This window comes from Arvicola amphibius, chromosome 6 (genome assembly GCF_903992535.2).
Source record: "Arvicola amphibius chromosome 6, mArvAmp1.2, whole genome shotgun sequence".
NCBI classification, from domain to species: Eukaryota; Metazoa; Chordata; class Mammalia; order Rodentia; family Cricetidae; genus Arvicola; species Arvicola amphibius.
In genome coordinates, this window is record NC_052052.2 from 34,237,856 (window position 1) to 34,260,887 (window position 23,032).

Consider the following 23,032-nt stretch of genomic DNA (forward strand, 5'->3'; position numbering starts at 1 on the left):
AGCTGGAGTCACAGACCGTTGTGAGCCTCCTGACATGAGTGCTGGGAACTGAACTTGGGTTTTCCCGAAAAAGCAGCACCCTCCCCGCACCCTTGGCCATCTCTCCAGTTCCAAGTATTTTCATTTAGATAGGGAATCATGAGTCTCAGGCTGGCCTCAAACTCAATGTGTAGGAGGCAAGAAACTTTGAACCTTCTGATTCTGCTCACCTCCATCCCCCAGTGTAGGAGAGGATGGCTTCTTTGCATTCCTAATTTTTTTAAACAAGTGTCGTATGTATCCCAGGTTGGCCTCAAATTCATTAGGTAGGAAAGAGCAGATGGCCTTGGGCTGGAGAGATGGCTCAGTGGTTAAGAGCATTGCCTGCTCTTCCAAAGGTCTTGAGTTTAATACCCAGCAACCACATGGTGGCTCACAACCATCTGCAATGAGGTCTGGTGCTCTCTTCTGGCCTTCAGGCATACACACAGAATATTGTATACATAATAAATAAACAAAAAATGGCCTTGAAGTCTTAATCTTCCTGCCCTTGCATCCTGAGAGACCAGATGGAAGTATGTGCCACCATGCAGAGCTAAGGTTTGAACCCAGGGACTCTACCAACTGAACTACATTCTCAGCAACTTAAAATTCTGATCCTCCTTGCCTCCACCTCCCAAGTGCTGGGATCAACAACCAGTTTTATGCAGTGCTGGGATTTTAACCCAGGACTTTATACTAAGCAAGCACTGTAGTAATTTAGCTACATCCCCAGCGCATATTTACAAAGTCTTTAGCACAGTGCCAGTGCAAGGTATTGACTGGAAGATCAATAACTTTCTAGAATGGCGTCTGCAGAGGCCAGATCGCCAGTGTTCTGGTCAAACTTCGTTTTAATGCGGCTCTGAGAAGCCGGCCATCCCTTGGAGGGATGGGAGGACCGAAGAAACCACCAGCTACCACAGAGGCGCTTATTTTCCAGAAAGTACAGTAATCCAGGCCTAGAGAGGTGCCTGCGCAGTGCATTGTGGGACGGTTGGAGACGCGGCCATCGCCCAGGACCGTCCACGTCGCCTGTGCGCACGCACAGTTTGAGGACCCCGGCCCGTGTAGGAGCTCGCTTTCGAGTGAGCGCTTCCCAGGGGAGGGATGTGCAAAGTCCCTGCTCTGGCTTCTACCGCCTCTTCTTCGCAGGACAGCGGGGGTCTACTCCGTCCTGCGCGTGATTCTGGAAACCGGGGCCTTGCTCCTCCTTGGGGTGGGGCTTCCTCTTCACTTCCAGACTTAAGCAGAAGCCTGCCGGCTCACTACTGGAGTGCTGAGCTCAATTCTAGCCACATTGTCTTCTCGGTAGCCTGCGCTCACTGCCAAGGTGAGTTCTACCTACTGCTGGCCCCTTCCCTTCCTCCCCCAAGCTCCCCCTCCCCCAAGGTAGAAACTGGGCCTTTCAGCTCCGCGGCCTCCGCCCCGGGATTGAGCGGAGAGCGTCGACGTTTAGACAATGAGGTTTCGTTTCAGATTTGAGCTCTTCCTCCTATTCTGTGTGTTCTCAGATAACGTCTGTTTCTCTCATCCTCTGTTTCCCTAGAGGTGGAATAAGCAGGAACATCGGCACTATGGCGAGAACTGGGGTAAACCTTTGAATTTGTAAATTTTAGTTGCCCCCTCTCGGCTTTCTCATTTGCACGACATTTCTGTAGTCTCTGCCTTTCCTAATGGAGATGTAGGCGTGTTTCTAGCAAGTGGCGGAAGTGAGAGCGAGAAATTAGCTTGATTAAGCAAGCCATCGCCTTAGATTTGAGAAAATTTGGAATGTTGCTGCGGAGCTTTTTTTTAAAGTGAAAATACCCGAACCTTCACATCACCGAGCCTACTACTAATGGACTCCACCATTTTAGACTGTTCATAGTCGGCACTGCAGGATCTCCCTAGGTTCTGATCAGGCCTGTTCCTTTTCCAAGGTTCCACTTTTTCCATTTGTAATACAGGTTTAGTTTCAGCATGATCCTTTCTGGCTCGGTGGAATTGTTTATTATTTATATGTATTTTTTTCCAGTCTCCAGAATGTTTTCTAGATCACAGGAAACCCGGTGCTATAAAAGACCGAGTTGCTATAAAAAAAATGTTTTCTAAAGATTGATTTATTTTATGCCTATTAATCTTTGACTGCATATATGTATGCTCCGTGTGGGTCCCTCGTGCCCATGGAGGTCAGAAGGAGGCAAAGGATGGATCCCCTGGAACTGAAGTTATAGATGATTGATAGCCGGTATTTGGGTTCTAGGAATCAAACCCAGGTGCTCTGTGAGAGAAACAAGAGTTAAGCAGCCTAGCCATCTCTCCAACCCCAGAGACAGGGTTCCTTGTATCTTAGTCTTGCCTTGAACTTGTGATACATAGCCTAAATTCACCTTGGCTCCCCTTGTCTTAATGCCTCCTCCACTTTGTGATTGCTGGAATTGTTGGAGTTTGTCACTGTGCTGGGTTTTATGAAGTGCTGGGGATCAAACCCCAGGACAAGCACACCAGCCAAACTACACCTCCAGCCCAGAATTTATTTTCATTTTTTTTTTCAAATACTTGCCAAATTAGTAAAATACTAGCAGGTGGCTGGGCGATGGTTGTACACAGCTTTAATCCCAATACTCAGGAGGTAGAGGCTGGCCGATCTCTGTGAGTTTGAGACCAGCCTGGTCTGCAAATCGAGTTCCAGGATAGCAGGGCTGTACAGAGAAACCCTGTTTCAAAATTTAAAAAAAACAACAAAAAACGAAACAAAACAAAACCCACGGGTGTAGTTTAGCGGTAGAATTGATTAGTGTAAGACCTTGAGTTCATTCTACACACGCACACACACGACTCTCTTTGGTTTTTCCAAGAAGAAATGAAGATGATGGACTTAGTGATTTCCTTAGATGCCTCTCCAGCAAGCTGAGCTGTCTAGCTTGCACGGTGTGGTTTCTCATGCCTATAAAAACAGCACTTGGAATAGAAATCAGAACTCAAGGTCATTCTTGTCTACAGAGAATTTAAGACTATCCTGGGCTGCTTGAGGTTGCATCTGGAAAATCCAAACTAAATCGAAAAGAAAAGCCCCAGTATTCAAGATCTCTCCTCCATTAACTGTGTGTACATGGTGAGGGATTCAGACACCTCAGTGTGGACAAAAGGATGCAGTGAGGTGTGCAGTCCATAAGCACACACACATTGTCTCCTTCCCTTCTCACAAAACAATCGTGCAGACGTGATGAGAAGTTTCAGGGGTGCTCGGTCAATGGTGAGTAACAGCTAGGCAAGTGTGAAGTTTGGGGAAAGGGTGTGCAGAGGCCAGGAGTCCTGTTGTACTTGTTTCACAGAGTCTGAAATGAAGAGTTGGGGGAACGAGGAATGTGGGAGCCAGTTTTCAAGGACTCTGGACTTTAGTCTGGGGAGAATTGCTGAACAGTATGAGCTAAGGACTCACGTGATTGGATTGGGTTTATGGATTTTGAACAAGTCCAAATTAAAAGCAGTGCCCGGTTTAGGCAAGGGAAGGTAATGGTCACAGCTAGGACAGGGACAGTGGAGGCTGGTGTAAATACACTAGGAAAGATTTCATTCAGGAAATGTATATATTTATTTTATATTTATTTACTTTTGTTTTTGAGAGAGGGCCTTAGTATGTTACATGAACTTGTGGAATCATCTTGCCTTTCGTAGGCTCAGATGTGCACCCTCACACCTAGGAAGTCTGTCACCCACACACCTAACTCAGGAAGTATATATTTTTAGAGAGTTAGAGGTTTTGGGCTTGTGTTTTTATTATTATTATTATTATTTAATTTATTTTTGTTTTGTGTCAGTCCATGCCCCTTGTCTGCCTCCTGATACCAGCTTCTAACAGGATTTTTTTGTTTTTCAAGACAGGGTTTTTTTGTGTCTCTCTGTCTGCCTTTGGACTCACTCTCTAGACCAGGCTGGCCTTGAACTCAGAGATCTGCCTCTTCCTCCCACGTGCTGTGATTAAGGGCATGCGCTGCCAGGCAGTGACCTAATAGAATGCCACAAATAGAACAAATCTGGATCAATATTACTTAGGATGATTTTCAAGCAGGGTTCTTAGACGTGCAGGAGAAAATAAAGCCCCCTTAAATGACTTTTTAAAAAGTATTTTATTTATTTATTTATTTGGTTTTTCAAGACAGGGTTTCTCTGTAGCTTTAGAGTCTGTCCTGGAACTAGCTCTTGTAGGCCAGGCTGGCCTCGAACTCACAGAGAGCCTGTCTCTGCCTCCCGAATGCTGGGATTAAACACGTGCACCACCACCACCCGGCTATTTTATTTTTAAAAATACTTTGTTATTGCTCTATGAGTGGGTGTGGAGGTCAAAGGGTAACTTTAGGTAACTTCTACTATGGATGGATACTGAGGATTGAACTCAGATTGTTGGGCTTGCACATTAAATAACCTGTTTGTTTTTGAGACAGACTTTCTCTGTGTAACAGCTCCAGGTGTCCTGGAACTGACTCTGTAGACCAGGCTGGCCTCGAACTTATAGAAATCCACCTGTCTCTGCCTCCTGAGTGCTGGGATTAAAGGCATGTGCCACTATTGCCTGGTAGATAACTTTTTAAAGAGTTACATAAATAATACTGTGAACATGTTGTTTGGTTTGTTTTATTTCTTGCTATCCCGGGCTTTGGGTCTTTGGTGAGTTAGAGTATACAGAAAGAAGAGAATGAGCAAGCATTGTGCATGCTGCTTTAGATGTAGTATCTCCTGACATAGTGGAGCTGAGATTCAATCCCAGGCTTGTGCAACTCTAGATACTGGACTGTTCTGCATCCCCAAGCACCTGTGGATCATGCAGGCAGAAAGGCCCAGAAGAAGTAAACACACTCAACTGGGTAGGGAAAGTCGGGCTTTTAGATGGTCACAGAAATCACAAATTTGACCAAAGGAAAGAAAGAGGATGGGGACAAAGTCAAGGACTCTGGCATTGGGGGACGCAGGGGGAATGTCCTCAGAGTCAGGAAACACTTTCTGTCTTGTCAACAACTCTACTAGGCTATTCTAGAAAGCTGCTTGTGCCTAAAGCAGACTGCTGGAAAACCACAGGCCAGTGGAGGATTACTTCTGTCTTCTGCCATGGCCCTTCCGTCCCCTTCTCAGAAGTTCTTATTTTTTTTTTCCATTATAAGTTGTTTTTTTTAAATTTCTGCCTCCTCCCCGCCTCCCATTTACCTCCCCTTCCCTTTTAAAAAAATATTTATTTATTTATCTATTTATCTATTTATTTATAGTCTGCTTGTATGCCTGCAGGCCAGAAGAGGGTTCCAGACCTCATTACAGATGGTTGTGAGCCACCATGTGGTTGCACGGAATTGAACTCAGGACCTTTGGAAGAGCAGGCAATGCTCTTAACTGCTGAGCCATCTCTCCAGCCCTGAAGTTCTTATTCTTTACAGACCTTTGTTCTTCTGCCCTTTATCCCACTACTTTGGTGCAAAAGGAATGAAGAAGCAAGATTAAGGTTTCTTCCATGTTCCTGATAAGCCAGGCTTTGTTCAGTCTCCACCCTCGTAATTTCAGAGCCTTCTCACGTGGTGGGAGAAACCTGGGGAAAGTAAACAGGTTATTGTTTAATATGAAGCCCCTGCAGGAACTTAGCCATAGAGCTGCTTGCTTGATCCCTAGGAAGTCCGTGGTTATGAAGATCATTGCACTCGACAGTTTGGCTTGCTGCCTGGATTGACCGGTTTTGTTGTCGGTTTAGCAGAAAGAATGGCTTTTATATTCAGGTTTTACTAGGTTATAAAATTCTTTCAGCCAGATACTAGGAAAGACAATTTTGGTGTGTCTGTTAGCTCACAACTTGTATTATTACCTGCCTTCCATGCATCTTTCAAAACTTGGGAACAAAGTTCATATTTCTAAAGATGTTACTGGCAGGTACTGCTAATATCAAGGGGAAAGGCTATTTCTACTTCATTGGAGTAAATATTCCCTCTCCCTTCTCTTTTTGATAACTCCTGTTCACTCTCCTCACTTACTGAGCACTGAATTCAGGGTCCCAAGCATGTTAGGTCTGTATTCCACCACTGAGGTGTTGTTAATTCCGAAGATGTAAGGCAAAAGACCATCAACCCAAATCATCATGGCCAAATTAATTATAGCAATCAATTAATTTATTTATATTTTAATTAATTTATATACTAATAATTTATTTGTATACACAGGCTACCTCCCCCTAAGGTGAAGTTCAAGAGATCAACATTGGATGTGGGGAAGATAAGATTTTTATAGGGCCGGGCGGTGGTGGCGCAGGCCTTTAATCCCAGCACTCGGGAGGCAGAGGCAGGCGGATCTCTGTGAGTTCGAGACCAGCCTGGTCTACAAGAGCTAGTTCCAGGACAGGCTCCAAAGCCACAGAGAAACCCTGTCTCGAAAAACCAAAAAAAAAAAAAAAAAAAAAAAAAAGATTTTTATAGCTCAGGGGTAGGGGGTTTCCAGATGGGGGATTTGACAGGGAAATCGGTGGGGTTTCAGAAACAGAACATAACAAGGTGGTCATAACAAGGTAGTTATAACAACCTTTTGAAATAAAGGCATGGTTACCATTTCCTGAAATAGGCAGTACAGTACCATCTATAGGTAAGGTGGGGCGTAGCCCAGTCCTGAGGAACAGAATTAATTATGAACAGGAGCGAATCTAGTTTGTCTTTACTGTAAGGTGACTTTCAAATCTAAGGAGGCAGTGGCTGGTTTATCATTTTGTCCCCAGACTTTTTTCCTTTTTCTTAAAAATAATTTATTTTTTATTTTATTTGCCTTGGTATTTTGCCTGCCTGTGTGTCTGTGTGAAGGTGTCAGATCTTGGAGTTACAGACAGTTGTGAGCTGCCTTGTAGGTTCTGGGAATTGAACCCCAGTTCTCTGGAAGAGCAGTCAATACTCTTAACTGCTGAACTTGCAGTCTTCCTGCCTCATCCTCCATCCAGGATTACAGGTTTGCTCCACCTGTTTACTTGTTTTGTTTGAAGCAAGGTCTCTCTATGTTGTCCTCGCTGTCCTAGAACTCACCATGTAGACCAGCCTGGCCTTCCTCTCCTTCCTGAGTACTGGGACGAACCACACCTATTCTTTTTTCATTATAAGCAGGGTCTCCTGTGGCCCAAGCTGGCTTCAAATTCAGTATGTAGTGGGGGATGCATATAAATCAACTCCTGATCCTCCTGCCCCTACCTCCCAAATGTTTGGGTCACAGGCTTGCTCTGCTTTGCTTGACTTCACTTGCCTCAGCTGGGCTCCAGTATCTTCTCCAGACCTAGGGAGTCAGTCTTTGCCGCTATCCACGTGTAGCCTTTGTGCAGATTTTGGCTAAAGCTCATCACACTGTAATGCTATCTGATTTTCCCACAGGACCATAATGACAAGGGTGTTAGGAAGCCTGTTTAAACGTGTTCCCGTGTTGAATATCCACATTGGCTGACTGAACAGTTTTGTGCTTTTGACCCTTTTTTTTTTGCCTATTCATTCATTCATTCATTCATTCATTTATTTTGAGTTTCACTGTGTTTCTGGTTGTACTGTAACTCACTATGTAGATCAGACTGGCATCAAACTCAGAGATCCTTCTGCCTCTGCTTCCCAAGTACTGGGATCAAAGACCTGTGCCACCACAACCAGCTTTTTCTCACTCTTTGTAGATAAGGTCTCATATAACCCATGCTGGCCTCCAGCTTTGTAGTAAAGGATAACCTTGAATTTCTCAGCCCTTTGCTTTTACCCCTAAGTACTGGGATTACAAATTAATACAACTATGGTTTATATGGCCCTGGGAGCTACACTCCTAGCTTGTGGACACATGTCCTAATCTAATTGCCTGTTTTTGATCTGTTAAAAATTCTTAGATTTATGCTTCACTACTTTTGTGCTGTGTTGAAGTTGTTTGTTTAGTTTCTTCTTGTAGGAAAGACGTTTTGCCTTTGACTCTTGGGAAAGATCAGCACATTTCTCTGGTTTTTGTTTTTTTTTTTTGTGGCAAACATAGGGTCCTGAGCAGCCAGGTGTGCACTTTTATCATAGGGCTATTGTTTTAGCCCCCTTTCAATCTTTTTTTTTTTTTTTTTAGACATGGCTCAGCGGTTAGGAGCACTGCCTGCTTTGCCAGAGGTCCTGAGTTCAATTCCCAGCAACCACATGGTAGCTCACAACCACCTGTTAAGATCTGGTGCTCTCTTCTGGCCTGCAGGCACACATGCAGACAGAACATTGTATACATAATGAATAAATAATGAATAAATAAATCTTTTTTTTAAAAAAAGAAGAGATTTATTTACCAGCCTGGTCTACAAAGTAATTTTCAAGACAGCCCGAGAGAGAGAGAGGGAGAGAGGGAGGGAGGGAGAGATTTATTGATTAATTTTATTTATTTATTTATTTATTTATTTATTTATTTATTTATTTATTTATTGTTTTTTGAGACAGGGTTTCTTTGTAGCTTTGTAGCCTGTCCTGGAAGTAGCTCTTGTAGACCAGGCTGGCCTTGAACTCAGAGATCCTCCTGCCTCTGCCTCCCGAGTGCTGGGATTAAAGGCGTTGTTGTTGTTGTTGTTGTTATTATTATTATTATTATTATTATTATTATTTTGAGACAAGTTCTCTCTGTGTAACACCCCTAGCTGTCATGGAACTAGCTCTTGTAGACCAGGCTTATTGATTGATTTTATATACTTGTTTGTGTTAAACACGTAAATAAAATATGCTTACAAACGTGAATGGAGGTGACATCATGCCTGGCTCCCCCCCCCCCCCCCCCCCCCAGAGTCTCTCTGGTTGTCCTGAAACTCACTCTGTAGACCAGGTTGGCTTAAAGGCGTGAACCGCCACCACCACCCTGGCCATATCTGGCTTTTATGTGGTGCTAGGCTTGAATTATGGTTCTCATGTTTGAGTGGCAAGCACTTCATGAACTGAGTCATCTCTCCAGCTTCCCCTTTTCAGTTTTATTTTGAGACAGACTCTTGCCAGTTCTCTCAGTCTGGTCTTGAACCTACAGTGATCCTGCTCTCTCAGCTTCTTTAATTCTGGGATTATATGAGCACATTCATTTTGTTGTTATTCTGTTTATTTGCATGAGTGTCAGAGGACCACTTGTGGGGTCAGCATTCCTCCACCGCCATGGGAGTCCTTGAGATCAAACTCGGTCATCAGGTCATTTATCTACTCAACCCTCCAGTCCATTCTGTTTTTTGTTTGTTTGTTTGTTTTGTTTTTTAAGATTTTATTTATTTATTTATTTATTTATTTATTTATTTTGATTTTTCGAGACAGGGTTTCTCTGTAGCTTTGGAGCCACCACCGCCCGGCTAAGATTTTATTTATTATGTATACAATACAGTGTGCTGCCTCCATGTATGACTGCATGCCAGAAGAGGGCACCAGATCTCATTGTAGATGGTTGTTAGCCACCATATGGTTGCTGGGAATTGAACTCAGGACCTCTGGAAGAACAGTCAGCGTCAGCGTCCTTAACCTCTGAGCCATCTCTCCAGCCCTTGTTTGTTTTTCAAGACAAGGTTTTGCTTTAGTTTTAGAGCCTGTCCTGGAACTAGCTCTTATAGACCAAGCTGGTCTTGAACTCACAGAGATTCGCCTGCCTCTGTCTCCCAAGTGCTGGGATTAAAGGCATGTGCCACCACCACCTGGCCATTCTGTTTTTCGTTTCGTTTTTCCAAAAGTTTCATTTTATTGTTTTATGTGTATGGGTATGTTGTCTCTATGTATGTCTGGGTACCATGTACATGCAATGCCTGAGAAGGCCAGCAGAAGACGTATCTGGAATTACTGGTGATGTTGGTGCTGACAATCTAATTTGGATCCTCTTGAAAAGCAACCAGTGTTTGTAACCTCTGAGCCAATTTTCTATTCACTATCCAAACATTTTTTTAATGTTTTCTTTGTTATTATGTATAGTGTTCTGCCTGCTTGTAAACCTGCAGGCCAGAAGAGGGCATCAGATCTCATTACAGATGATTGTGAGCCATCATGTGGTTGCTGGGAATTGAACTCAGGACCTTTGGAAGAGCAGTCAGTGATCTTAACCTCTGAGCCATCTCTCCAAGCCATATCCAAACTTTTTTAGTTGTTGTTTTTGTTTGTTTGTTTGGGTTTTTGGTTTTGGTTTTGGTTTTTCGAGACAGGGTTTCTCTGTAGCTTTGGATCCTGTCCTGGAACTAACTCTTGTAGACCAGGCTGGCCTCTAACTCACAGAGATCCACCTGTCTCTGCCTCCTGAGTGCTGGGATTAAAAGCATGCACCACCACTGCATCGAAACATCTTCAAAGGGGGCTGGAGAGATGGCTCAGAGGTTAAGAGCACTGCCTGCTCTTCCAGAGGTCCTGAGTTCAATTCCCAGCAACCACATGGTGGCTCAGAACCATCTGTAATGGGGTCTGATGCCCTCTTCTGGACTACAGGCATACACACGGACAGAATATTGTATACATGATAAATAAATAAAAAAAAACATTTAAAAAAAAAAAAAAAAAAAAGAAACATCTTCAAAGCCAGAATCATTAATTTATACTCTTTTGTGGAATTAATTTCCTTTTCCATAGGATATCATATATATGTCTGTTATAAGATACATACATATATAGCAAATACAGACACATGTTAGTATGTATGTATATATATATATACATATATACATATATATATGTATATATATATATACATATATATATATTGGGATAGGATCTTATTATACACAACTCTGATTGGCCTGAATATTGTTATTTAACCAGACTAGCCTTAAACTCAAGAAATGAGATATCTGTCTGCCCCTGCCTCTCAAATGCTGGGATGAAAGTCATGTATCACCATACCTAGTAAGATATGTGTGTGTGTGTATATTTTATTGTTGTTGTTCTTGCTATTTGTGACAGATTTCTCTGTGTATCTTTGACTGTCCTGGAACTTGTCCTAGAACAAGCTGGTCTTGAACTCAGAGATCCGCCTGCCTCTGTCTCCTGAGTGCTGGAATTAAAGGCGTGTGCCACTATGCTTAGCAAGATATATTTTGTATAGATCTGTTTGCCTGTCTCTTTTGAAGCTTTTCCTTATATCTTTAATTCTTCCACGTTGCTGTCTATATGGGATGAATAAGTTTACCTTTCTGATTCTATTTTCTCATCTGAAGAATGGTAAGTAGTATACTTTGCTTGAAGGAGCCCACTCAAGCCTCTGAACTTGGCCAGTAATGTGTGAGAGGACTTCAGAGTCTGTCTGTGTTAAAAAGTTTCCATTTGTGCTGGGCTATGGTGGTGCATGCCTTTAATCCCAGAATCTCAGCTCTCTGGAGGAAGAAGCAGGCAGATCTCTATGAGTTCGAGGCCAGCCTGGTCTACAAAGCTAGTGCCAGGACAGGCTCCAAAGCTACATAGAGAAACCCTGTCTTGAAAAACAAAATAATGCAAAATTCTATTTCTGATGTTGAAATGCTCCTGCTGGGGAACATTCATCCCCAGAGGAGCCATCCTTTCCTGGGCCTGCTCTGCTGTGGAATGCTGTCTCATAATAACCTCGAAGACCCTGTACTGCTTAAAACCTGGCTTATTTGTCTGGGGCTTTGCTTTTATTGGAACTTGTTTTGGTTTTGGTTTTTGTTTTTCAACAGCCCTGTCTGGCCTAGAATTCACTGAGTGCTGGGAAAAGGTTTTGATTTCTTTTTTTTTTTTGTTTTTCGAGACAGGGTTTTTTTGTTTTTTTTTTTTTTTTTTTTTAGGTTTTGATTTCTTGAGACAAGTTGGCTTGGAATTTTTGATCCTCTACCCTTGGTTTCCTGAGTGCTGGGATTACAAGCTGTATCTCTAGGCTGGGTTTGTGTTATGTGGGTGTTGCTAGGTGTATACTACTGAGCTAATCTCTCACTCTCAGAAACTGGAGCCTTTGAGTGCTGTGTGAAGGCCAAGTTAGTAGTGTGCTTAGTGCTTGTCCAGGAGCTACTGGATTTGGTTGATTTCAGGTACCTTGTCTCTCTCTGCTCATAGACCCGTATATCACAAGGTATTTGCTCCCCGCATCTGCACCACTCTATCTCTACCCCTTTTCTGAACCATGCAGCCGTGGATGGCTAGGCTCAAGGCAGCATTAACTTCCTCACCATTTATTTTCCCCCATGTTTTAGGAGATGATGGCTTCCTGTGTCCTCCTGCACACTGGACAGAAGATGCCTCTGATTGGTCTGGGGACATGGAAGAGTGAGCCTGGCCAGGTGAGGGATTGGGAAGAGGAGGGAAACTTCTTGAGTCTATGTCAGAGGGTGGGAGAGATTTGAAAGAGGAGCCCTGTATTTTCCCTAGTAACCCCTATTATGGTTCTTGTAAGGCTAAGGGTAGTGGGAAGAGATGAGAAAAGAAGAGGCAACCATGTTAGTTTCCCCAGCTAACTCAGGAGGGACTGAAGTCTGTAGAGTATCTCTGCATCTCTACACATTGTTATGGCAGAGTTGGAGTCTTGCTGAGTCCCCATTTATTACTTCCCACCCTGTGTTGTGATTATGTCTCCTGTCCTACACACTTAGCTTTTGAGAATTGGCTCTTTCCCAAGTGTGTATTTTGGATTTGGGAGCATAGTCAAAAGCTTGGGAAGTTACTGAGTGAGCTGTATAGACAAGAGTTAGGGAAAAATTTTAGCTGAATTTTTGTTTTGTTTTGTTTTTCAAGACAAGGTTTCTCTGTACAGCCCTGGCTGTCCTGGAACTAGCTCTGTAGACCAGGCTGGCCTCACTCACAGAGATCTGCCTGCCTCTGCGTCCTGAGTTCTGGGATAAGAGGCATTGAAGCAGACTTTCTTTTTTTTTTTTTTAATTTTAGATTTATTTATTTATTTATTTATTTATTTATTTATTTATTTATTTTTATGAATGTGTTGCCTTTGTGTATGTTTGTATACCATGTGTGTACCTGGTGCTCACAGAGGTCAGAAGACTACATTTGATCCCCTGAGCCAGTTACTGAAGATTGTGTTTCACCTTGTATCTGCTGGGAACTGCACCCAGGTCTAGAAGAACAGCCAGTGGTCCTAACTGTCAAGCCATCTCTCCAGACTTGAGCTTGAATTTCTGTTCCTCCTGTCTTTATCTTCTGAGTGCCGATTTACAGGCATAAGCCAGCACACTCTGTTCATTCAAGAGCTCTAATTTAGGACTTCATACATGCTACACAAGCACTCTACCACCTGAGCTATATCCCTAGCCTAGAATCACTTTTCATCTTCTCTCTGACCCCCTTTCCCGCTCCGACTAGTGGAATTGAAATCTCCTTTCCCTCCGGCAGGTGAAAGCAGCCATCAAGCATGCCCTTAGTGTAGGCTACCGCCATATTGATTGTGCTGCTGTCTATGGCAACGAGACTGAGATTGGGGAGGCCCTGAAGGAGAATGTGGGACCAGGCAAGGTGAGAACTGGGGAACACAAAGAAATGGGATATGAGAGGCAAAGCTGAAGCTGGAACTTGGTCTTGGATGAGGGAAGCTGGCATCAGCTCCCAGCATGTTCAGCTTTTTGACCTTGTCATCTGTTAAGTTCATATTTGAGAATTACATGATGGCTTTCAAAAAAAAACCTCATGTTTTAAGTTTGGGATTTTGCATTGGGTCCCATTCTGGGGCATACTTCTGTTCCTCTCCCATAGGTGTGGGTAGGTAAGACTGGGTGCCCAGGGTTCTTCTCACAGCGGGCTCTGCCTCTGTCACAGGCAGTGCCTCGAGAAGAGCTGTTTGTGACATCTAAGCTGTGGAACACTAAGCACCACCCTGAGGATGTAGAAGCTGCCCTCCGGAAGACACTGGCTGACCTCCAGTTGGAGTATCTGGACCTCTATTTGATGCATTGGCCTTACGCCTTTGAGTAAGCCTTGCCTCTGCAACTTTTTCTGGAATTTGGGGATTGGGTGTGTAGTGTTAGTAATTTATTATATTCACAGCTGCAGAATGGGGTAAGAACACTTATCTGTGCAACAAGCAGATGAGCTTATGTACCATGGGATCCTTGTCTTTTCTGCAGCCAGGTGTTTAAGTATATAATAAGGAACACTTAGTGTATAACGTGTTTATATGAGTGGTCTCTATCTAGTACTTTGTCGTTCAATCAGGAAACATTCTTCATCCCTTGGTCTTAAGGTGTAGCACATAGAATAGCTGGATGAGCAGGAAGGGCAGAAGCCTGACATCTTTGCTGACACTTAGGAGGCTCTGTTTCACTCAGGCGGGGAGACAATCCCTTTCCCAAGAATGCCGATGGGACCATTCGATATGACTCTATCCACTATAAAGACACCTGGAAGGGTCTCGAGGCACTGGTGGCAAAGGGGCTGGTGAAAGCACTGGGCTTGTCCAACTTCAACAGTCGGCAGATTGATGATATCCTCAGTGTGGCATCTGTGCGCCCAGCTGTCTTGCAGGTGAGCACTACAACAGATGAATGGAAGGTGGGTTGTGTGTGCAGAGCATGGGTAATCAGGTGATGGATCTCCTCAGTGGAGACTGCAAGTTGTCAGAAGTGTTGTGGAAGGATTTGAAGTCCTGGAATAGCATGAACTCACCAGTGCAAACAGTGGGCCTAGAGATCCACAGTGGAGGGCTGCGCACCAGAGTTTGCTCACTGTTTCAGGTGGAATGCCATCCATACCTGGCCCAAAATGAGCTCATTGCCCACTGTCAAGCACGAGGCTTGGAGGTGACTGCTTATAGCCCCTTGGGATCCTCTGATCGTGCTTGGCACCATCCCAACGAGCCAGTCCTGCTTGAGGATCCAGTGGTCTTGGCACTTGCTGAAAAACATGGCCGATCTCCAGCTCAGATCTTGCTCAGGTATGGGACATTTTTAAGGTAGGGGAAAGGCCTGATTGGGTGGCAAGGACTGAGGAAATTATTCTTCTTGAGACAGGCTGGCCTGGAACTCGGTCTAGACCAGGCTGGCCAGGAACTTACAGATCCACTTGCCTCTGCCTCCACAGTGCTAGGATTAAAGGTATGAGCCACCATACCCAGCTCAAGGGGCTCTTTCTTTTTGTTTTTTTCCTTAATTTGCCTGAGTAGGACTGAGGATTTTGCCATATGGTCTGGAGTGAGGCATGTCATCTATTCTAATGAGGCTCAGGTGGTCTAGGAATTAGGGAGGGAGGGAGGGTTGCATTATGGTTCAAATGTTTCTGAATGCTAATTCATTTTCTTTATCTTAATTCCCCACCCAGATGGCAGGTTCAGCGGAAAGTAGTCTGCGTCCCCAAAAGCGTCACTCCTTCGCGTATCCTTCAGAACATTCAGGTACTTAGTCATTAGGTTATGTCTTCTTTAATCTCACACCTTGAATCCCAGCACTCAAGGAGGCAGAGGAAGGCAGAGCTATGTAAGTTCAAGGACAGCCAGAGATACATAGAGAAACCCTGTCTTGAAGAAACCAAAGGGGGGGGGGGGTGTGCAGATCTCGCCCTGATTCTGCCTGCTAAGAGTGCTAAGAGGCCGGTATTGAGAGACTCAGGCTACCACTCACAAGGCTGATTTTTCTGTCCCCCCCAGGTGTTTGATTTCACCTTTAGCCCCGAGGAGATGAAGCAATTAGATGCTCTGAACAAAAATTGGCGGTATATTGTGCCCATGATTACGGTAAAGATGTGTAACCATCCTGAGTCAGGGAACAGGGAAGAGGAGTTTTGGGGTGTGGTGGCCCAGGTGTGACCTCAGGCCTGCTGACTGGAGAAAGGGCAGAATGTTGGTGGAATTGCTACTCAAGATCCATTGCTTGTTTCTTCTCTTTGGTTCCTCCTTCCCTGTCTTCCTTTCCTCTTTTTAAGATTTTTTTTTTCTTTTTTTTTTTGAGACAGTGTCTCACTATATTGCTCTGACTGGCCTGGAACTCAGAGGTCTGCCTGCCTCTGCCTCCTGAATGCTGGGAATAAAGCTGTGAACCACCAGGCCTATCCCCACACACACTTTTTTTTTTCTTTTGAGACAGGGACTTAGACTGTTGTTCTTTTGTGCAGCTCATTGTGTGGCTCAGGCTGGCTTTGAACTCCTGCCATTCTTCCTGCCTGATTTCTCTTTCTTTCCCTTTGCCTTTCTGTTTCCCTTTCTTTCCTTTCAGGCAGATTTTACACTTCATTCTCCATTCTCTTGCCTCAGCCTACCAAGTTCTGGGCTACACCAAGCTCTGCTTCCATGGTCTCATTCTCTTGAAGTTGGGGAAAATTAGTGTGACTCAGGTATAATGGACATAACGTGTGAGTCTCAGTCCTGCTTCCTGATGATCTTGTCATCTATTTAATTTCTCCAGTTAAATAATAAGAGAGGAACTCAGGGGGCTGGAGAGATGGCTCAGTGGTTAAGAGCACTGACTACTCTTCCAGAGGACCCAGGTTCAGTTCCCAGTACCCACATGGCAGCTCACAACTGTGTCTGTAATGCCAGGGTCAAATACTCTCATACAGACATAAATACAGGCAAAACATGAATAAAGTAAAAATAAATAATTAAATAAATATAACTTGCCCCCATGCCATATTAAATAAAAAAATAGAGAGAGAGAGGAACTCAGGAAACATTTTCGACCTGTTGAAGTCTGCTACATATAAGGAAGTAAACAGGTTTTAAAGATTTTTTTATTTATTATGTATACAATGGTCCTGCATGTGTCCCTGCAGACAGAAGTTGGCACCAGATCTTATCACTGGTGGTTGTGAGCCACCATGTGGTTGCTGGGAAATGAACTCACGACCTTTGGAAGAGCAGTCAATGCTCTTAACCGCTGAGCCATCTCTCTAGCCCCCTAGACTACAAAGTCTTAAGGGCAAGGTTAACCATGTACCAGGCTGTGGATTTGATGCTGGAATCACTGTCGATGTAACATTAACTGAGGCTTGGGTCCTGCTGATGGCGGCTGTCGTAGTGCTATAGATAGGTAAAATTCTTCAGAAGAATTGGAGGTAATGCCATGGGTCTTGGGAATGTCAGTGCTTGCCAATGCATTCATCTGTTCGTCTCTCTTTTCAGGTGGATGGGAAGATGGTCCCCAGAGATGCTGGACACCCTCTGTATCCCTTTAATGACCCATACTGAGGCTATCATTTCCCAGCTTCCCTTTCAGCTCTCCTGCTAAGTGTTGCCTGCTTCGCCTGAGAAAATAAAGCCATTAGAGCATATGCTTTGTTTGACTTGACTTACTTGTTCTGTTAGGCTTGGGAGGGAAGTTGTTGTCCTCAGGGACAGCACAGATCCAGGATTGCTGCGTGGGACTTGTTTGTTTAAGATAGGGTTTCTCCGTCTATATCTGTCCTGGAACTCATTCTGTAAAACAGGCTGCCCTTGAACTCACAGCCTTCTGCCTGCCTCTGCTTCCTGAGTGCTGGGATTAAAGGCGTGTGCTACCACACCTGGGTAATATTAATATGCTGGTTCTTATTGAGGTTTAAAAGGCAAAACTTGAAGTTTTACCATTCCCTGCCCCAGTCAGTATCTAAATTTAGGAACAGGAAGCACCCCCAAAATGTTTAGGGATCTCAGCTTACAGAATTATGAAAGATGGGGGTCTGTTTTTTTTTTCTCTTGGGTACAATAGTGAATGTGCAGAGGCTATCCAAAGGAAGCAGGTGTCAGTTCCAAAGCTTGTCACCTAAGACAATAAGTACATTATCATTTCATCAGAGGTCACTAATAGATTTTAGGAAGGATTTTGATGACTCAAAGTGGCTCTAAAGTCTATCCATATGGTGCCTCAAAGTTAAATCATTTTTCTTCCTTCACTGATAGTATAAATGCATGTGGATTAAAAATAGTGCTCATCCCTCGGGATATAATATAACTAAGGTATGCAGGTCCCTGTGGTCTACCTGAGACAGACATTAAGTAATTGCATAATTAGTTTAATTATAGTTGGAAGAAGTGCATCATGAGAAACCTGCTTATTTAATCAGCCGAGATCTTAAGGATGAATAGAGATTAATTAGTTAAAGGAGGTGAGAGTAGGAACAGCATTCCAAATTGGACAGCATAGGGAAAAGCTTTGGAATTGGAAGGCATGGGAAAAGCCTGAAAAAGATGTGACAGAAACAAAGTGGATACAGAGGTGAAAGGAGGCAAAGGACAGTGCCAGGCTGGGAGGAACCGATTGACGAAGCTGCGTTAGAGGAGCTGGGAGTCTGGCTCAGATGGTAGAATGCGTAGCGAGTTTGAAAGCCTGAGTTTGATCTTCACCACCAAATAAAGTGAGTGTGTGGTTGTCTTAGCACCAGGCAGGTAGAGCCAGGAAGATCAGAAGTTCATGGTCGTTTGTGGCTAAGTCAAGTTTGAGACCAGTCTGAGATTCCATAAGACCTCCCCAAAAATTTTGAAGAATCAGACTGTCAGAATGTCTAGTGAGGGCAGGAGAGATATTTCAAGTTAAGAGCACCTATGGCTCTCACAGAGGACCAGAGTTCTAGTTCAACTCCCATACTAGGTAACTCACAATTACCTGTAACTTCAGGTCCAGGGGATCCGATGCCTCTGGCCTCTGTAGCCATGTACACGTACAAGCTTATACACAGATACATACACGTAATTAAAAATAAAATAATTATTTTTAAAAAATGCTCCAGCTGGGCGATAGTGGTTGCACACCTTTAACCCCAGCACTCGGGAGACAAAGACAAATGGATCTCTATGAATTCGAGGCCACCATGGTCTACAGAGCGAGTTCCAGGAACATTCCAAAGCTACAGAGAACTGTCTCGAACAAAGCACTCCAAAGGATGGTTCAGTGAGTAGAGGTACTTGCTGCATCCTGAGTTTCATCCTTAGAACCCGTGTGGAGGTGGAAGGAGAGAACAGTCTTCTACCACTGCCTGGCCTACATTTATTTTTATTTTATTTTTTGAGGAAGAAACTTGGACCCAGATGGAAAGTAGCAAAGTAACATGAAGAAATGGAGAAGATATACATCTGTCTTGGTTTCTGTGAAGAGACACTATAACAAAAGCAACTTACAAAAATAAACTTTTAATTGGTGGCTTATAGTCTCAGAGGGTGAATCCAAGGTCGTCATTGTGAGAGCAGGCAGACAGTGCCGGAGCAGTAGTAGTGTTGGAAGTGGAGAGAGAGTGAGGCTGGGCCTGGCTTGGGCTTTTGAAACCTCAAAGGCTGCTACTAGCGACACACCTCCAAATACTTATCAAAAGTCCCACCAAAGCCGGGTGATGGTGGCGCATGCCTTTACTCCCAGTACTCGGGAGGCAGAGGCAGGCGGATCTCTGTGAGTTCGAGACCAGCCTGGTCTACAAGAGCTAGTTCCAGGACAGGCTCCAAAGCCACAGAGAAACCCTGTCTCGAAAAACCAAAAAAAAAAGTCCTACCAACACGAAACTTAAGCTTTCAAATACCTAAGCCTATGGGGGTTGTTGTCGCTCAAACCACCACATCGCCTGTATTAGTTCTGCTTCACTGCTCAAATACCTGACCAAAGCGACTTATGGAAGGAGGGGTGTGTTTTGGCTGATGTGTTGGGGACACAGTTCATGGCAACAGGGAAGACATGGTGGCAGGCATGGCGATGGGAGAATGAGGCAGCTTGCTCACATCTGAAAGATTACAAATTGCTAATCAGACATCAAATGGAGTTGGCTATAAAGCTCAAGTTCCTTCCCCAAGTGACCAACTTCCTCCAGTGAGGCACCTCTTCTAAAGATCCCAGGACCTTCCACATCAGCACCAACAGCTAGGAACCAAGTGTTTAAACAAGACTGGGAACTGTCTTCGGTTCTGTTGCTGTCATAACGCACCATGACCAAAAGCAACTTGGGGAGGAAAGGGTTTATTTCAGGTTAAAATTTTCATGTCATACTCCGTTTCTGAGGGAAGTCAGGACAGGAATCAAGACAGAAACCTAGAAGCAGGAAATGAGTCAGAAGACATGGAGAGGTATGGATTACTAGGGTCTCCCATGGCTTGCTCAGCTTGTTTCCTCATACGGGCCAGAACCACTTGCCCAGGGTACACCACTCACAATGGGCTGTCACCTGCCCATATTAATCACTAATTAGCAAAATGACCTACAAGCTTGCTTAAAGGCAAGCATTATTATTTTCTTTTTCTTTTGTTTTTTGAGACAGGATTTTTCTGTAGCTTTGAAGCCAGGATTTTTCTGTAGACCAGGTTGGGCTAAAACTCACAGAGATTCACCTGCCTCTGCCTTCCGAGCGCTGGAATTAAAGGCATGCACCACCACCGTTGTAGGAAACAGTCTAAAAGCAGGTACGTTGGATACCCAGCACTTGGGAGGCTGAGGAGGGAGGATTGTGTTAGAGCAGTGTGGGCTACCACATCTCTCCACCCTCTCATTACTCCTCTGATTTATCTCCATAGCTGCACCAGGGCTGGGTGGTTCTTTGGTCTTAGGGACTGAACCCAGGGTCTGAGCAGAAAATACCACTGGGCTACTCCCCTCACCATAGGTTGTGTTTCTAAATACTTCTACAGCTTCCTATTACATTAAGAAATTTTTAGAATGTCAAGTCAGGGGCAGAGACGGAGCTCAATGGTAGTATAGTGTGGAAGTCAGGACAACTCTTGGCAGTTTGGTTCTCTCCTGCCATCTTAAGGGACCTAGGGTTTGAACTTGGGTTCTCAGGCCCGATTAGCCATTTCATCAGCCCTCCCAATTTTCTTTCCCTTCTTCCCTTTCTTTTTGAGATGAGGCCTCACTATAGTAGCTCTAGCCATCCTGAACTTGCTCTGTAGACCTGCGGGCCTCAAGCTCCCAGAGACAGGCATGTCTCCACCTCCCCAGTACCAGGATTTAGAACACATCCTGATGAGTTTGTTTTAACTTTTTTTTCTTTTTCTTTTTGAGGCAGGATCTCATTCTGTATCTCATACTGGCTGTGTCAGACCTTGTCTCAAAAACTCCAGAAACATTGGGTGTGGTGACACTCAGAAATAACCCTAGCTCTTGGGAGATAGAAGCAGGAGGATCTGGGATTCAAGATTATCCTTGACTATGTAAAACGGGAGGCTAGCATCATATGAGATTGTCTCAAAAACAAAAGGCATGGTGGTGAACATCTTCAGTTCCAGCACTCAGGAGGCAAAGGCAGGCAGATTTCAGAGTTTGAGGCCAGCCTGGTCTACAGAGCAAGTTCCAGGATAATCAGGGTTCTACCGAGAAACCCTGTCTTAAAAAAGAAAAAAAAATCAACAATTTTTCCCCCCCGGACAGTGTTTCTCTTTGTAACACACCTGGGTGTTCTGGAACTAGCTCTTGTAGACCAGGCTGGCCTCAAACTCAGAGATCCGCCTGCCTCTGCCTTACAAGTGCTGGGATTAAAGGCGTGCGCCACCACCGCCCAGCTAAACATTTTTGATTCAGTTATCTCATTTTGTTTAACATGAAAAAGAATTTAAAAAACTGGGTGGTGGTGGCATGCCAGGGCTGTTACACAGAGAAACCCTGTCTTGAAAGACCAGAAAACAAAGAAACAAACCAAAACCAAAACAAATTTAAAAAATGGAAAGTAAAAGTAAGGATCTAACTAAAAAAGGGAAAGTCAGTTGTTGGGAAGGAGGATCATTCATTTAAAATGATTGCTGCTCTTCTAGAGGTCTGGAGTTTGGTTCCTAGCACCTACATTCTGTTCATAACTATCTCTAATTCCAGCTCTAGGTGATCCAAATCCATACTTAGACACACATTCATATACATAATTTTAAAAATGAAAAATAGTTGAGAAAGGATTTCACTATGTAGTCTTGGTGTTGTTGGACTCTAGCATCCAAACACTGAGGAGGAGTTGCCCCCAGAGACCATCTCTCACACCACAGCCGATGCAAAAGCATGAGGATTTTATTAACTCTGTCATGACAGGGTCCCTCAGCATTCAGGAAGCCGAGAGACCCAAACTAGCTGGTACAGGCTACTTTTAAAAGAGAAGGCCATAGAAGCAAGGGGGGCTGTTCTTTGACTATTATGATTGGCTTATTCGAAAGGGCTATTACCAATAATTGGCTGGAGAGCTGTTGCCAGATCAGATGAGGTAAGAGGTTATTTTGACCCCGTTTCCCAGGGGACTGAACCAAAACATACGTGTATGGGTAATTGTTAAGGAACTGAGTATGTGCATGTGTAGCTGTTGGGTCCTTGGTTTCCAGGGGAGGAGGGGAAGCACAATGGCACGGAGGCTGAGAGGGTTCAGAATTGTCTTAAAGTCTTACAGTGTCTTGGAATCCATTATATAAATCAGACTGCTTCGAACTCACAGAGATCCCAGCACTCTCTGAAGTGCTGAGACTAAAGGTGTTGTGACCACACCTGGCCTTTTAAACAAATTATTGTTATTATTATTATTTTTTAAAATATTTATTTATTATGTATACAATATTCTGTCTGTGTATATGACCCCAGGCCAGAAGAGGGCACCAAACCCCATTACAGATGGTTGTGAGCCACCATGTGGTTGACTGGGAATTGAACTCAAGACCTTTGGAAGAGCAGGCAATGCTCTTAACCTCTGAGCTATCTCTCCAGCCCCCATATTATTATTGATAAGTAAAAACATCCTCTGGTAGTCGGTAACTCCACCAATGCAATAAATCAGACCAGTCCAAATTGAACCAAATTAAAGTCCAGGTTTTATTCTGAACAAAGCATTCTCAGGTGGTCCCAGGAAAGAGAGGAACATGGCCTTTTCTTAGGAGGCCCTTTAAATACTTTGTAGGTAAAACAAAACAAACCAACCAAACAAACAAAAAACCCTGTAGGTATAGTCTTGAGCATTTCTGTGGGAGGAGCCACCACTTGGCAGGCTTTCTGAGTCGGGCAAGGTTTAAGAGGAGAGGGGTGTGGCAGAGTTCCACCTGAACAATTATTATCATTATTACTTTGTTTTTCAAGACATGATTTTTCTGTGTACCCTGATTGTCCTGAATCTAGCTCTATAGACAAGGCTGGCCTCGAACTCAGGGAAACCCACCTGCCCCTGACTCCTCACTGATGGGATTAAAGGCTTGTGCCACCATGCCCCACTAAAAAAGTTATTATTAT

At 44.0% G+C, this 23,032-nt stretch overlaps 1 protein-coding gene across 2 annotated transcripts; it reads left to right on the forward strand.

Moving 5' to 3' along the window:
• Positions 1 to 1,001: 1,001 nt before the first annotated feature.
• Positions 1,002 to 17,162, forward strand: Akr1a1 (aldo-keto reductase family 1 member A1). 2 transcript variants are annotated; one of them, XM_038333923.1, is made up of 9 exons: positions 1,002 to 1,351; positions 12,152 to 12,238; positions 13,302 to 13,421; positions 13,722 to 13,873; positions 14,231 to 14,426; positions 14,636 to 14,835; positions 15,219 to 15,291; positions 15,544 to 15,630; positions 17,014 to 17,162. In XM_038333923.1, the coding sequence occupies exons 2-9, from the start codon at positions 12,155 to 12,157 to the stop codon at positions 17,077 to 17,079; spliced, it is 978 nt and encodes a 325-aa protein (XP_038189851.1). In that variant the 5' UTR covers positions 1,002 to 1,351; positions 12,152 to 12,154; the 3' UTR covers positions 17,080 to 17,162. The 2 variants fall into 2 exon arrangements, with proteins under 2 accessions (XP_038189851.1, XP_038189850.1); XM_038333922.1 differs by lacking the exon at positions 1,002 to 1,351 and adding an exon at positions 1,497 to 1,610.
• The last annotated feature ends 5,870 nt before the right edge of the window (positions 17,163 to 23,032 follow it).

Excerpts from the sequence above, each read along its gene's own strand:
- Akr1a1 (XM_038333922.1), top strand. Across the intron at positions 13,422-13,721 it reads AGAATGTGGGACCAGGCAAG|GCAGTGCCTCGAGAAGAGCT; the intron begins GTGAGAACTGGG and ends CCTCTGTCACAG. Across the intron at positions 14,836-15,218 it reads CCAGCTCAGATCTTGCTCAG|ATGGCAGGTTCAGCGGAAAG; the intron begins GTATGGGACATT and ends TTCCCCACCCAG.